This window comes from Bos grunniens, chromosome 27, assembly GCF_055505025.1.
Source record: "Bos grunniens cultivar Pamir isolate PY7600 chromosome 27, Bosgru_T2T1.0, whole genome shotgun sequence".
Taxonomy (NCBI): Eukaryota; Metazoa; Chordata; class Mammalia; order Artiodactyla; family Bovidae; genus Bos; species Bos grunniens.
The window spans coordinates 7,196,599-7,211,680 of record NC_141191.1 but is presented as its reverse complement, the minus strand read 5'-3'; the positions used below and the strand labels follow the sequence as shown (position 1 = coordinate 7,211,680).

Genomic DNA, 15,082 nt, shown 5'->3' with positions numbered 1-15,082 from the left:
GGGCTTTCACTGCCAAGGCAAGAGTTCCGCCCCTGGTCAGGGAATTAGGATCCTTCAAAGCTGTGCAGCACAGCCCAAAATAAAAGACAGATTCTAGAGTTTCACTGCTGGCAATTTTCAAGCAGGAGCTTTTCGTGAAGGTGTCCCTGGTGATTCTGATGGGCTGCCTCGTTTGGAAACTGGCCACTAAAAAACCCCATAGAATTCACCGCCTTCTTTTGCTGGATGGGAACGTGAGGGTGGTGGCCTGGGACACCTGAGGTCATCCGCACCCAGCGGCGCCTGAGCCCTGATTCAGGAGGGAGGTGTGATCAACACCGGACGCAAACAACTCCTGCCTCCGGGAAGCGGGCCGCGGACCAGCAGACGAGGACAGGACCCAGCCGGCTGCGGCCAAGGTCAGGCGCCAGGGAGAGAACAGGAGCAAGTGCCAGGAGTTCCGGGGCTCGTGCTACCCCCGACCACCACGTGAGCTCCACTAACCGAATAATCAGGATGCAGACCTGCCACGGGAACATGGAGGGTTTCTCCCCGGCCTGTCCCTCCAAACCCCTGCCCCTTCTCAGAAGCAAATACTGCTTCCACTCGGTGACTTTCTGTTAGTCTCCGGGCTTTCCCCTGTGTTTTCATCTGTGGATGTGCACGCACGTAGATTTTCTTTTTCTTTTACCCCACACAAATGTGTTTAAATATGAAGTTTCTTCCTGAAAAGACCCTGACCTGAGCTTTCTCAGGCAAAGAGTGTTAATGATCGCCACCCCCCGGAAAGCAGGCCCTCCTGACGCGGCCCCAAACTATAAACAAGGCCTTGAGTCTGTTTTCAGACACAGCAGAGCGGAGTGGAAATAGCTACCGTGGACCACGTGAAAAGGTAAACCGAGGCGAGCACAAAATTGCCGAAAAGATGAGTTTATTCAGGAACAGTAGTAATTGCATCAGGGCACACAAACTGTAGAAGCCATAAGTGAGTCAGTAAAAGGTGTGGGGTAGGCTGTGTTTATGGCCAGGAAATGTAAAGAAGGGAGAGTCCAGTTAGTCTATTAAAATAAAAATCAGTTTAAAAAAGTACACAGACCAGGCCTGAAAGTTCCCTGAGCAGACAAAACCAGCCCAGGCAGGCAAACAAATCTCAGATGAGCCTAACCCAGGTCATTTCTTTTTCTCACCTCTGGAACCATAAGCAAACCCTCCAAGGCTGATATGAGGCAACCTATGACCAAGGCCCTCTCATTTAAGAAAACTGTAATATTATCACTTTTCTGTAAACCAGGCATTTACAGAAACTCTGTTTCTAGTCCTGAAGTTTTATTTTTCTGAGGGCATATGCATGAGATTTTCCATTTTATATCTTCCGGTTCCATTTCAGATTGAAATCCTTTCACAAACATGGGCTGTGGCATTTAGAGAAGGACCGTTGCTGGGGTGCCAAGAGTTTGGGGAGCTCTCAGGAGTGGAGTCCCAGGAGTTCTGGGGTCCTAGGAGACAGAGAGTTAACTGAGGTGCAGACACGTGTATTAGTCGGGATGGCTGCTGTAACGAAACACACAGGCTGGGAGCTTGAAGGGCAGAAGCTCCTGTCTCGTGGTTCTGGAGGCGGCCTTCTCACCGTGTGCTCATGTGGCAAACAGAGCAATGAATCTCTTCCTCTACTTATAAGACTACCCGTCCTACAGGGATGGGGCCTTGTGACTTCTTTCAGCCTTAACTACCTCCTTAAAGGCCCCACCTCCAAACACAGGGCTTCAACACGGGCAACTGGGGGACACCATTCAGTCCATGGCAGCACTCATTTCATTCATTTCCTCCAGCGACTGGTCATCTATACCAACAGCAGACTCTCCTGGGAGGGGAGATGATGGGGGTCTCCATGCGGCCCCTCCCTCAGACCCCACTGATGTCGGGGGAAGCAGCCAGCATGCCAAGAACGCAACAGGAAGGAGGCTGTAAAAGGGCAGCCCAGAAGTACCAGCCACTTTTAGGACGAGGGGAGGTCAGGGAGGACTTCTCAGAGGTGGCTGGCAAACAAGAGAGAGGCTCACCCACAGGAGCCGCCAGCCCCCAGGAGCAGGGCGCCTTCTTCCCTCCTGCGGTGCTCAGCACATGGTGGTTATGTCATAAATATCGTTGAAATGCAGTCGAGTCCATCTCTGCTGCAGAGCGCTCCATGCTCAGTAGTCACGCAGGGCACGTGGGCTGGCCCGGGGCCGGTGAGCTGTCAATGAAAGTGGCTGCTCTTACTCTCAGGAGCGCCGCACACAGATGCCCCGCCAGTCCCTCCCCTGATCTGTGTAAACAACACACATGCCAGCTGTGCCGACCTGACGGGCTCTGTCTGAATCTCCCTGGTTCACAGATGGGGCAAGTCCAGCCAAGAGGTTGTCCCGGCTGCGGTGCCAGGCCCCGGCGGCTCCACAGAGAAAGCAGGAGCCTGGAGCCCTGCTGCTGATGAAAAAGGGAACCGCGGGCTGGAGGCGCACGTCTCTGTCCACTTCCTTCTCGTCCAGTTGCCTTCCCCCTCTCTTTACTCTCCCAGCTCTCCACCTTCAGTCACGTTCTGGGCTCACATTCTGCACCTCGGGAAACCCAAACCGAGACACTGCTTCTGCGGAAATGTCTATGCAACTCACCACCACTTCCCCGAATCACCTCCTCCTCCTGGTTATGCTACCTTGGTCCAGGGCATCACCTTCTACCTAGACAGAGCCAGGAATCGAGCTCAATCTGTCTCCTTCCGTGTCTGGGGGACTTTTCCTTCTTAACATCCCTGAATCCATGTCTTCTTTCTTCCCCGCTCCACGACCTTAGTTAAGACCCTCATTGCTCCACCAGCTCCTCCCCTTTCCTCCCAAGTCCAGTCTTGCCTTTCTCCACCCACACTTCCCTGAGATGGTTTCTAAAATGGCAACTGGCTTGTGTATTTCTCCTGATTCAAATCTTCCCAGACCTCCCTATTGCCTAAGGAAGAAACCAAAGCCAAACTCACACACTCTTCCTCAGATCCCGGCCTTGTTCCCTGGTCCTCACTTGCTGCCAATCAGAGCGCCTATCCAGTGCCATGGCAACGGCCCGTCTGCTCGTCCATCTCAACTAGACTTTTGCAGGAAACCAACATAAATCTCGGTCCTCACTGCACCCCAAGACCCTAAACATCACCCAGCACATAACAGGAACCACATATACACACCTGAGTCAGTGAGTGAAAGGAGAAATGTTTGAATACGACGAACTCTGTCCCTTCCCCTAAATTTTGCTGTGCACTTAAAACTGCTCCAAAAAATTTGTCTTGACCCCCCCAAAAAAAAAGTTTAAGTGGCAGAAGAAGCTCATAGATTATAAAAAGATTTGAGAGATATTTTGATTTAAAAAAAGCAACACCAGCCAGAAACTAGAAAGACTAGTATTAGTCAACCTTGGGCCGGAAGAAAATTCCAAAGGTTGGAGGAAAGGCAACAGTCCGGCTTTTGTGAGGGACGAGGGTGAAGTCCGGGGCACCATGTGGAGAGCGCAGCTCAGCTACAGGCCTGACGCGGGCTGCCAGCCGGGCGGCCGCCTGGCTCAGTGCCCCCGGGGCCACCTCTCCGGCTCCCCGAGCCTCTGGCGGGAGGGGTTCCAGCGTGCACTCCCGTCCCGGGAACTCTATCTGAGCAGCTCCGCGGGGACCCAGAGCAGAGCAGGCGGGAGGAGCCGCCTCCAGGCCTGCAAGCGCCGGATCCAGCAGCCGGAGGGAGAGGCGCGTCCACGTGACTCCCCGACGACTCAAGGCTTGATGTGAAAGGTTATTTATTAGAATCTCTCCCTGGCGTTGGACGCCGCCCTTCACGTCGGTGTGTGCGGTTGTGCAATCCTCCAGCCCTATAAAGGCGGTGACCCTGCCGCCTCTGGAGCCTCGGCAGCCCGGCCTCCCCTGAGCCTCTCTCCCCGGGCCTCTGGCCGCCCGCCGCCACCATGAGGGTCCTCCGCCTGCTGCTGCTGGCCCTCGGCCTGCTCCTCTCCCAGCTGGGCCCAGGTGAGCCGGGACCCTGCAGCGCCCGGGGCTGGAACTCGGGGCCGCGTCTGAGGTTGGCCGCCTCTGCGACCCGACCCCGCGGCAGCAGGAAGGCCTCTCCGGGGCTGAGCGGCCTGTCCCGGGCAGATGGCGAGGGGTGGTCCGACCGAGGGGTCCAGGCCATCCTGAGTGCGAGGAGTGCACCTGCCTGCCTAGAGCCTCCCTGGGCTAGTTCTCCCAGGAGCCTGAGGGCAGCTGAGCAGCAGGAGGGCCCTCCCATCTCTCATCTCTCCCTCAGGGCTCCCTTCCCTCTGCCCTTGGCAGGGATATCAGGTGCCAGGCAGCCCCCACATCCCCTGCCCTGTCTCTGTCTTGGGCATCCAGAAAGTATCCTCTGTGAAGGGGACCCCTACTCCATCTGCAAGATGCCCCCTTACCCCCGAGAGGCGCAGCATCCCAGCCAGCCCAGAGGTGCACCCCGTCTCGCCAGGTCCCAGGGTGGGCCCTCCCAGGTGTTCTCCTGCAAGCAGGTGCCACCTGCCCTGCCCACAAGACCAGTTCCGCCAGAGTCTTTGACTCACCTGCGTGCAGACACTCAGGGATCCACCTTCCTTGAGAAATCCGCTCACATCCTCCAGGGTGGCCCATTCCCCAGTGCACCGCAGGGGAGCTCTGTGTCAGGCCAGGGGATGCCAGTTCCTCGGGGTCAAATCAGCAATGCCCCTGGTGTAAGAAAAGGGGAGCCCCTGCCTGCCAGAAGAATCAAGAACACAGTTTATCCCAGCCCTGCCACTCACTCCCAGGTCATCTCTAGCCAGTCACCTCTTCTGGCTGTTAGTTTCCTCGTTGGCAGAGTGAGTGGGCTGCGGCAGAGGGCTCTAAGAGCCTTAAGCTCTGGAATTCTCTGCAAGCCCTGCTGTGCTTTCCTCCAAGGCAGCACGTCGTTGTGCAGTTGTGCCTCACTTACTCCAGGGGTTCCTCAGAGCTCCCCTCAGACAGCTGGGTTCCAAAGTATTCCAATGCAGAACTTTAATGTTTCCAGTTGGGACCCTTAAGAGACTCAGAGAAATCCATGCAGTGTCCTGCTGTTATCACACTCATCTCACAGCACGTGTGTTCATGAGCAGCCGTGCAAAGTCTCTTACCGCAGCTCAGTTCACACTCAAAATGTTTGAAAGCCACGATATTAACTTGAAGAGTTGTTTCCAGTCTGTGACATCTAAGTAGGATCTCAAGCATCTCATCCAAAGCCTCAAAAACGAGTGTTCCCAGGGACTCACAGGAGGAACTGAACTTACTAATCACTCCTTCCAGAAATGGCAGCTGATATGATGGAGCGCCCAGCATAAACTGGACTGGCTTAGATACTGCCCTTGGACGACAGGCAAGCCCTGTCGCACAGAAGCAGCAGCAAAGAGGGCCTCAGGATGGGAACCTTCAGGACTGCTCCCCGAGCCCAACTCCTCTTCTAGAAGGGGCGGAGTGGGGTCCTCCCCACCTCTGGGCTGGAGCTGGGGGGGCCTGAGCGGTGGGGTCCCTGCAGGTGGAGCACCCCCTCTGAGACCTGAAATGCTCACACCAGGAAAGGGGTTGCAGGGAAGGGCAAGCTCGACACCACGTTTTCTGGGGGATGTCGAAACGTCTGGAGGGGAGGAAGACCCCAGGTGTTTTCTGCGTCAGAACACACCAGGGTCCCCAGCCTGTGTCCCAGGGTCAAGGTGCCCCGTGCTCAGGCGCCAGCTGGGGTGTTTCCCCTCCTTGTGGTTGTGTGCTCGTTGCTGTGTGCTGGTTGTTGCAGCTGCTGCAGCCGCCCCTGCAATACCCGCCCTGCCAGCAGGCTGCCCCAATGCCAGAGGCCTGGGGCTGTGCAGGGAGGGAGGCAGCACTACTCAGCCACCCCGAACCCCTACAGGGTCGGTTCACTCCTTTTCTGGAAGAGCCCTCAGACCGGGTCGTTTCACAGGTAGGGAATCGAGGCCTGTGAGGCCCTGGGGAACCAGCGCTTTGTGGTCACTGCAGGAGATCCTAAGACTTGGTGTTCTCTTGAGCAGTCTTCCTCCCGGTCAGAGAAAAAGGCCCGTGTCGCCCACTGTTAGCTTACACGGGTGATCTTTGTGTGAACGTGGAATAATGTCACAGTGGCAAGGCCACCCAGGTCCCTGCAGAAGCTGCACGGGAGCCCAGCAGAGGTGCTGAGAAAGGCTGAGGCTGTGTCCTCGCTGTTCATGGAGTATCCGGCAAAGAGCTGCTGCAGGCAGGCATTGCCCTGGGATGAGGGGACGCGTCGGGGAACAGCCCCGAAATCCATGGCCGCACATTTGAGAAGCAGAGCACAAGCAAACTGGTTACAGAATTCCTTAGCTAGTGACAATTGTGCTGTAAAATGCTGTTAAGGGCACAGTGCTAGGGGAACACTTGACGATGAGAGCTGACGGGACCTCGAGGAGCCAGGAAGGCTTTGTTGAGGACTCTGAGAAGTGAGGGAATGATGAAAGTCAGTTTTGAGTTCATGGAATTTTCAAAATAATATTTCTTTTAAGTCTCTCCCAATTAAAAGTCAGGATATGTCACACAAAAAAATCAGATTTTTATCTTCTTAAAAAAGTTTTAAAATTTTATTTAACTTTTAATTTTATATTGGAGTATACTTGATTAAAAATGTGTTATGTTCAAGTGTACAGCAACATAATTCAGTTGTATGTATACATGTATCTACTCTTTTTTCAAAATCTTTTCCAGTTCAGGTTGTTACATAATACTGAGCAGAGTTCCCTGTGCTATTCGGTAGGTCCTTTTGGTTGCGTTCTCCGTGGCTTCAGTCAAAGTCTGTCTCTGTGACGCCATGGAGTGTAGCTCGCCAGTCTCCTCTGTCCATGGGATTCTCCAGGCAAGAACACTAGAGTGGGTTGCCATGCCCTCCTCAGGAGATCTTCTTGACCCAGGGGTTGAACCCAAGTTTCCTGTGTCTCCTGTATTGCAGGCAGATCCTTTACGTGCTGAGCCACCAGGGAAGCCCTTTGGTTATCCACATCAAATATAGCAGTGTGTACATGTTATCTTCTCCTAAAGACACAACAGATGTGGCAGACTCCTGTATGGCAGCAGTGAGCTGCAGCTCAAGAGTGGCTTTGCCTCCACACAGGATGCACTCCTCAGGACACCGCAGACCCCACCAGTCCCTACTGCCTCACCTCAGCCCATTTCACAGAGCTGTGTTATCTGCCTGGCCAAGGTGGGAATCTGGATTTTCAGCCCGAACTTAACTAAACCAGTGAAAGTGAAACTGTTCAGAGTCATTTTTGCCCGGGGGTGTTTCTGAAGAGCTCTGGTACCAAAGTTCTTTATCTCTTAGCCCAGAAAAGAATTCAATGACAGGCAAAGTGATAGAAGTGATTTATTAGAATACAATATTTATGAGGTTTAAAAGTGGGCAGGCAATGGGGCGCTGCACCCCCAAAACTTACAGCCTTCTTTTATAAGCAATGGAAAAGTGGGGAGGGGGAGAAGATCTTCTTTGACTTTCTTAAGTGGACATCATGCTTCCAACATTGCTCCTCCTCCAAATTGAGCAGGGGCGTTTTCTCGTCCCTTCCTGGTCAAGCTAGGTCTACAAATTAGTTCTACTATGTGTGCAGAGAGCATGTCCTGGGGGTCATTGACTCACTGGGCAGACGTGGGTCTCATGCCGCCGTTGTTTTACGGTTTTGAGCCATGCCTCGTGCCTCTGCTGCACGGTTTGGTTGCTAAGCAATCTGCTTGGTTTTGGGGTTAAGCAAACCTGCTCTCTCGAGTGATCATGAACTTACAGGGGTCTCCCATATTTTTCTGCTTTCAGTCCCCTAGTGGGATTAACTATTTCATCGCCTATTTTGTCTCTTCATCTGCCTCTGTCAAAACGAGAGGGGGCAAGGACAAACCACATGGAAGGAGAGCTGGTGTGAGAGCCCAGGAGGTGGGCGAGCCGCTCAGTCGCGTCCGACTCTTTGTGACCCCATGGACTGTAGCCTGCCAGGCTCCTCCATCCATAGGATTTCCCAGGCAAGAATACTGGAGTAGGGTGCCATTTCCTTCTCCAGGGGATCTTCCCCCACCCAGGGATTGAACCCTGGTCTCCTGCATTGCAGGCAGACTCTTTACCATCTGAAAATCCAAGGGATCCCCTTGAAAGCCCAGACATCCAGATAAATTAAAAAAAAAAATAAAAACAGAGCTCTCACTCTTACTCTAGTCCTCCCAGCTCAGCTACGGGGAGGAAGACTCATTACCCCCATTCTGTGGCTTAATAACTTGGCTAAAGTCACATGATTGGTAACAGACAGAGCAGCAACTCTGTCAAACCCAGGCCATCAGCTCCAACACTGCAGGGCTGTCAAGGCACAAAGCGTGCCAGGACTTGGGTGACGGGTCAGGAGAGGAGCCAGGGATGTAGGGAAGCACAGGTCAATCAGGCCTGAGGCAGCAGGAGACCCCATCTGTGTTCAGGTGGGCCCCAGAGGCTTTCAAACCAGAGTCACAGAATCAAACATGGCTTCTTCTTCTTTGTAAGGATCTATTTCTTCATTTTGGCTGTGCTGGGTCTTCGTTGATGTGAGGACCTTCTCTAGCTATGCAGCGGGGGCTGCTCTTTGTTTTGTGTACAGGCTTCTTGTTCTAGTGCCTTCTCTTGGGGATGAGCATGGGCTTTCCGGAACATGGGCTTCAGTAGTTGTGGATCCCACGCTGTAGAGCACAGGCTCAGTAGTGTGGCACGTGGGGCTCAGTTGCTCTGAGGCATGTGGGATCTTCCTGGACCAGGGATCAAACCCATGTCTCTTGCATTGCAAGGCAGATTCTTAACCACTGGACTGCCAGGGGTGCCCCAGACATGGCTCCTTTAAGTGCTTGGTCTCCTGGGTGTGGAGGCTGGACGGAGGAGAGGCCCTGTAATCCGGACTAGTTTTTTATAGATTCTACATAGCAGCCGTGCCAGTTGTAAGCATGACAAATATCTTCCCTTACTTTGTGCCTTAGTTTTTCACTCTCTGAATTTTCCACATTATTTTAAGGTGGTTAAGTGTGTCATATTTTTTCCTTTAGCGTTAGTACTTTGATGCCTTAAGAAATCTTTTTCTAGCCCAAAGGCATGAAGAGTGTTCAGTGTTGTCTTCTGAGGGCTTATTGATTTTCCTTTTACATCTAGGTTGATAATCATCTGGCAGTGATTTTTAATGGGCACGTATGGTGTGACTAAGGGTAAAGGGTTTATTTTTTCCATTATGAATATTTAATTGTTCCAGAACCAAGCATGGAGGAGGCCATTTTCCTCCACTGTTATGCTGAGCCACTGTTGTTCAACTTTCAGTATCTGCATGGATCTCCTTGGGCATCTTCTGCTATTCTGTTTGTATATTCGTCTGCCCTGTTCCGTTGGTATGTTTGTATCCTCACCATCTGGTCTAATTACAGTGGCTCTATGCTGCTGCTAAGTCACTTCAGTTGTGTCCGACTCTGCACAACCCCATAGACGGCAGCCCACCAGGCTCCCCCATCCCTGGGATTCTCCAGGCAAGAATACTGGAGTGGGTTGCCATTTCCTTCTCCAATGCATGAAAGTGAAAGGTGAAAGTGAAGTCGTTCAGTCGTGCCCGACTCTTAGTGACCCCATGGACTGCAGCCTAACCAGGCTCCTCTGTCCATGGGATTTTCCAGGCAAGAGTACTGGAGTGGGTTGCCATTGCACTCTATAATTAGTCTCAAAATCCAGTAAAGCAAGTTCTCCTGCCTTCTTTGCTAAGACTGCCTTAGCTATTCTTGGTCCTTTGAATTGCCACAAAAATTTTAAAATCAGCTCGTGAAGTTTCATTGCAAGAATCTCCTGGGATTTTCATGGTTTTGGGGCTAGCACTGCAGTTTAATTGGGGGAAAATTAACATTTTAAAAATAATTAACCTCCAATGCTTAAGCATAGCATTTCTATTTATTTAGGGCATCTTTAAATTACAAAAAAAAAAAATACTGTATTCTTTACAGATAGAGATATTGCACATTATATTTTAGATTTGTAACAAGGCATGTTTTATGCTCTTCTATAAGGTGTTTTTATTTCTTTCTTTTTTTCCTGTTGATTGCAAAAGTAAAATTCTTTTTTTTCTTTTTGTATATGATCTCACGGACAGCAAATTTGCTAAGCTTTCCTGTTAATTCCTTTTAGACTGCCTACATATAATCATAATATCTGTAAATAGAGACAGTTTTATTTCTTCCTTTCCAACGCTTCTACCTTTTGTTTCTTTCTTTCTTATCTTATTCCCCTAACTAGTGCCTCAAGTACAATGTGGAATGATAATGACTAGCAGTTACGCTCGTCTGATTGCCATCTCACGGAATGTTTCAGCACTTGACCATTAAGTGTACAGTGTGCTGTAGGCTTCTGTAAGTACTCTTTATCAGGTTAAGGAAGTTTCCTCCAGTTCCTTATTTGGTAGGAGTTCTTTCTTTCTTTTTTTCAATCATGAATCAATGTTGAATTTTTTCCAATATTTTCCTGCATCTTTAACATAATATAACTATTGACTGATTAGATAATGAGAACATTTAATCTCAATTCCTCTGTCAGTTAGTTAGGAAAAAGTGATACATTTCTTGGAGAATTAAATGCAGCCATAATGGGATGGACATGTACACACTGCTATATATAAAATGGTTTATATAAAATGGTATATATAAGTACTATACCTCCAACAAGGAAGTATTGTATAGCACATGGAACTCTGCCCAATGTTACACGCCAGCCTGGATGGGAGGAGCAACTGGGGGATAATGGATACATGTATATGCATCGGTGTGTCCCTTTGCTGTCCGCCTGAAATTATCACAACATTGTTAATCAGCTATACTCCAATATAAAATAAAAAGTTTAAATTTAAAAAAAAGTAACCATAAAAGTGCTGTTTCCCGACCGAAAGAAAGATGACCAGCCTCAGAATCTTGAAAATGATTGAGATCACATAATCTAGTCTCCTTAATTTTAAATTTGAGAACTGGGGTTCAGAATGTTTGAGTGCTTTGCTAAAAATCACACAGACTCATTCTAGATAAGGAACGTAACCAAAGCACTCTGATGAGATATGTTGCTATTCCTTTTTGGCCTTATAATGTGCTGAATCTTCAAAGATAATGCCAAAAACTGAGGGCTCACTAAGGGTGGAGACACCATAACCCACCAGCATTGAGGGGGCTCTTCAGATGCCGTGTTTCACGAGCAGCTCCACAGGTCATCTTGGGGTGAAGCTCTTGCAAGGGAAACCCCTGTGATGTGCTTTGCAAAGGGCTGTCTGTCCTGCTTTCCCCTGAAATCCCTGTGGTCGCAAGCCAGGAGTCTGACATGGTTGCTTTTCCCTCCTCTCAGGTGCCGGCCAGCTTACGGCTCTCGGCCAGCGGTCTGACAGCTACATATGTGCCAGGAAAGGGGGGACCTGCAACCTATCGCCCTGCCCCCTCTACAACAGGATCGAAGGCACCTGCTACAGGGGCAAAGCCAAGTGCTGCATCCGTTGACTCTGAGCTGGGAGCGACGGCAGAGGGCACTCAGGAGCCACGTGGAGTATTTGTAACCATTGTTTTAATAAAAGGAATTTGTGAGGCAGACGTCCTTGAGACCAGAATGAGTCTTGTGTCTCCTTTTGGAAGGGATTAAGAAAGTTTGAAGTTTGAAAGCGCAGACAGGCCAGGCCGCCTAGCCCACCAAGTATGGGACTGGGGGATGCTGATGAGGCCATGAGCCTTGCCACCTCCACTCTGATTTATCACCAGATCTACAGGTGAGCGATGCAGAGGGTCCAGTGAGACCGAGAGCATGTGATAAATGACAGAGCCTCAGGCCCCCTCATTCGTAGCAGAAGCTCATCCCAGACCCAGTGATCTCAGCAGCCTGTCCATCTGCTGAGCCCAGAACTGCTGCCCCTGCTCCTCCCTGGGCTGGGACAGTGGGCTGTAGGTTGGTTAACCTTAGCATTTGAGAACTTTCATTAAGACCATAAAACTATCCCGAGTAAGGAGGCCTAATAGCTGGTTCCTGGAGGACCATTTCGAACTCCGGCACAGTCACATGATCTACTTACACATCACTCACAGAAGCATCTCCAGGACCACTGCCCCTGCCTTTTGTCATCTCTGCACCACAAGGCCTGTAGACACCCACTGCTGGGGGAGAGAGGGTTGCCTTCCCTTTACTCCAATAAATTTCTTACAACTCCTGATGATACACACACACACTGTCCTCTACTTCATCTGGCAAGAGTAAGTCCACATTCCACTTCGATCAATCACAAGCACACATAAAAATCAAGCAATGTAAAAACGTGGGGGAATTCCCTGGTGGTCCAGTGGTTAGGGGAGTGAGTAGTATCAACTAAGTCCTTGTGGTTTATGAGACAACAGATGGTGTTTAAAGTTGATAAGTGAAAATAAGAGGGTAAGCATGTCATTCAGAGAAGGACCAGTGGAAGGCAGTGGCTTCCAGTTATAAATACTTTGAAGAATTTCGTTTTCACAAAATACATGTATATTTGTGTAAAATGTATGCAGAGTTTGTATGCAGAACATATATTTTGAAGAAGCCAGACATGACTGTTGTCCAATGGAAAAGCCACAGTCATCTAAACACACCATCATCAGTGCCCCTCCTTAGAGCAGTATCTACGAGATTTGCATCTGTGTGGCATCTGTGTGGCATCTGTGTGTCAATCTTCAGCACTGACATTTTGCCAGAGAATGGCCTGTTCCTAGGAGGTACGAGCTGAAGTATTTAGGGTTGGCTGAAATGGCATCACTGACACGATGGACGTGAGTCTGAGTGAACTCCGGGAGTTGGTGATGGACAGGGAGGCCTGGCCTGCTACGATTCATGGGGTTGCAAAGAGTCGGACACAGCTGAGCAACTGAACTGAACTGAACTGAAATGTCACAAAGCTGGCAACATCCTCTCTAATCACTCAAATCAAATTAAACTTGCAAAGCGATTACAACTAATGGATCCAGAGGGAGGGTGTATGGATACGCACTGTACTAATCTTGCCTGCGTGTCCATCTGAAGCTTCTCAAGATGAAAGTCAGGTTGGAAGAAGGATGAAAAACATCATCAGAACCAAGATTTTTGATGTAAGAGAAGATTCATATAAAATTAAAAGGTTATATTAAAATCCTATAGCCTTAAATTTGAATTGGATATATTAGTTTAAAATCTGGACTTTTCCCCTCTTAACAAGTGTATATTTCTCAGCCCTACCCCTACAAATGCAGAGACAGTGAAGTAGCAATGAGCACCCCTAGCACACAAGCCATGGGTCATTCATTACCTTTCCCACTAGAAAGAACCAGGATGTCTTACAGAAAGAGTAGGTTCCAAGTACGGAGCATGAGATGGACAAGATGAGTCTGGGGTATCTCGTGCTAGAGAATAGAGAAGCTACCAGAGGCTGGTGAATGTGCAGAGAACACTGGCTCCAATCTGAGGGGAACTCCCTAGGCTAGGATGGAGCATTTTACATCCTGGCAGAGAATTATGACTACAAATGATTAAATATATAAAATATACAAACACATTAAATACACAAAAATATAACAGTAAATTATATCTTAAACACCAAACATAGAAAAAACCATGAGGTCGTACTGATACTTAAAAAACAATATTATTTACACTTGGAGTTTGTTAAGGTGCCAACTTATCACTCTGGAAACTGGTATATAAGAGAAAAGATTAAGCATTTATTCTGCCCTTCTTGTAGAAACTGTATTTTAGGGTAAACAACCATTCAGTTCAGTTCAGTCACTCAGTCGTGTCCGACTCTGTGCAACCCCATGAACCACAGCATGCCAGGCCTCCCTGTCCATCACCAACTCCCAGAGTTTACCCAAACTTACGTCCATTGAGTCAGTGATGTCATCCAACCATCTCATCCTCTGTCGTCCCCTTCTCCTCCTGCCGGCAATCTTTCCCAACATCAGGGTCTTTTCAAATAAGTCAGCTCTTCGCATCAGGTGGCCAAAATACTGAAGTTTCAACTTTAACATCAGTCCTTCCAATGAACACCCAGGACTGATTTCCCTTAGGATGGCCCGGTTGGATCTTCTTGCAGTCCAAGGGACTGTCAAGAGTCCTCCAACACCAGAGTTCTAAAGCATCAATTCTTCTACGCCCAGCCCTCTTTAGAGTCAAACTCTCACATCCATACATGACCACTGGAAAAACCATAGCCTTGACTAGACAGACCTTTGTTGACAAAGTAATGTCTCTGCTTCTTAATATGCTGTCTAGGTTGGTCATAGCTTTCCTTCCAAGGAGTAAGCATCTTTTAATTTCATGGCTGTAATCAAAAAAACAACCATTATATGAATGAAATATTCATAGAAAATTCCAGCTAATAAATGAAGAATGGATAATAGAATTGGAAAATCACCATTTTGCACCCCTGAATGAAATCATAGAACTAAAACAATGTCAATGGATGGCTTTAAAACATCCACTGGAAAGCCTGGCAGGGAATTTGATGATAGAAAATTAAGGCTTAGAGCAACTAAACTCAGTGATCAACCTTGTTCTCACTGTAAGCTTACAAGACTGTAAGTTCATGGACCTCCTACTGTGATTCAGAGAAGCGCACACCACCACCCAAGAAATATTCTGGCCAAAAGCATGTCCACTGAAAAAAAATGCACAACCTACAAGTTGAGAGTTACGTTTATTTGGCCAGCAGTTTTAGGGTAGAGCCTCTCGGATAAAACTGTTTAGAAAAGGAAATGGTGAACCCAGCATTTTGCCAAGATATATAGGAATTTTTGCAATAACAACACATAGTCAGAACAAAAGGTTACTGTTAATAAAAGAAAAACAGATATCCCCAGTTAAGGAATTTAGCACTTTTCTAGGTATGGGAAGATGCAAGAGTTTGGGATCACTGAAATCATTCCTTGGCTCTCTGGGGCCAGGATCCTCTGTTTTTTCATCCTGAGTTTCCTCAAGCTGCACCATCAGGGGGGGCTGCAGTTTGATGGCTACTGCTGCTGCTGCTGCTGCTAAATCGATTCAGTCGTTTCCGACCCTGTGCGACCCCAGAG

The 15,082-nt window shown here is 49.0% G+C and overlaps 1 protein-coding gene and 1 long non-coding RNA gene across 3 annotated transcripts; one reads left to right on the top strand and one right to left on the bottom strand.

The window, feature by feature from the left end:
* Positions 1 to 893: 893 nt before the first annotated feature.
* Positions 894 to 3,495, bottom strand: LOC147343437 (uncharacterized). 2 transcript variants are annotated; one of them, XR_015156004.1, is made up of 5 exons: positions 3,185 to 3,495; positions 2,984 to 3,092; positions 2,302 to 2,567; positions 2,040 to 2,212; positions 894 to 1,475 (listed from the first exon to the last, which is right to left on the bottom strand). It is a non-coding gene; the product is annotated as an uncharacterized LOC147343437 (long non-coding RNA). The 2 variants fall into 2 exon arrangements; XR_015156003.1 differs by having other exon boundaries at positions 2,319 to 2,567.
* Positions 3,496 to 3,874: 379 nt separating this feature from the next.
* Positions 3,875 to 11,628, top strand: DEFB1 (defensin beta 1). The gene is made up of 2 exons (XM_086379781.1): positions 3,875 to 4,006; positions 11,373 to 11,628. Exons 1-2 carry the CDS (start codon positions 3,946 to 3,948, stop codon positions 11,519 to 11,521), a joined length of 210 nt encoding a protein of 69 aa, XP_086235907.1. The 5' UTR covers positions 3,875 to 3,945; the 3' UTR covers positions 11,522 to 11,628.
* Positions 11,629 to 15,082: the final 3,454 nt, after the last annotated feature.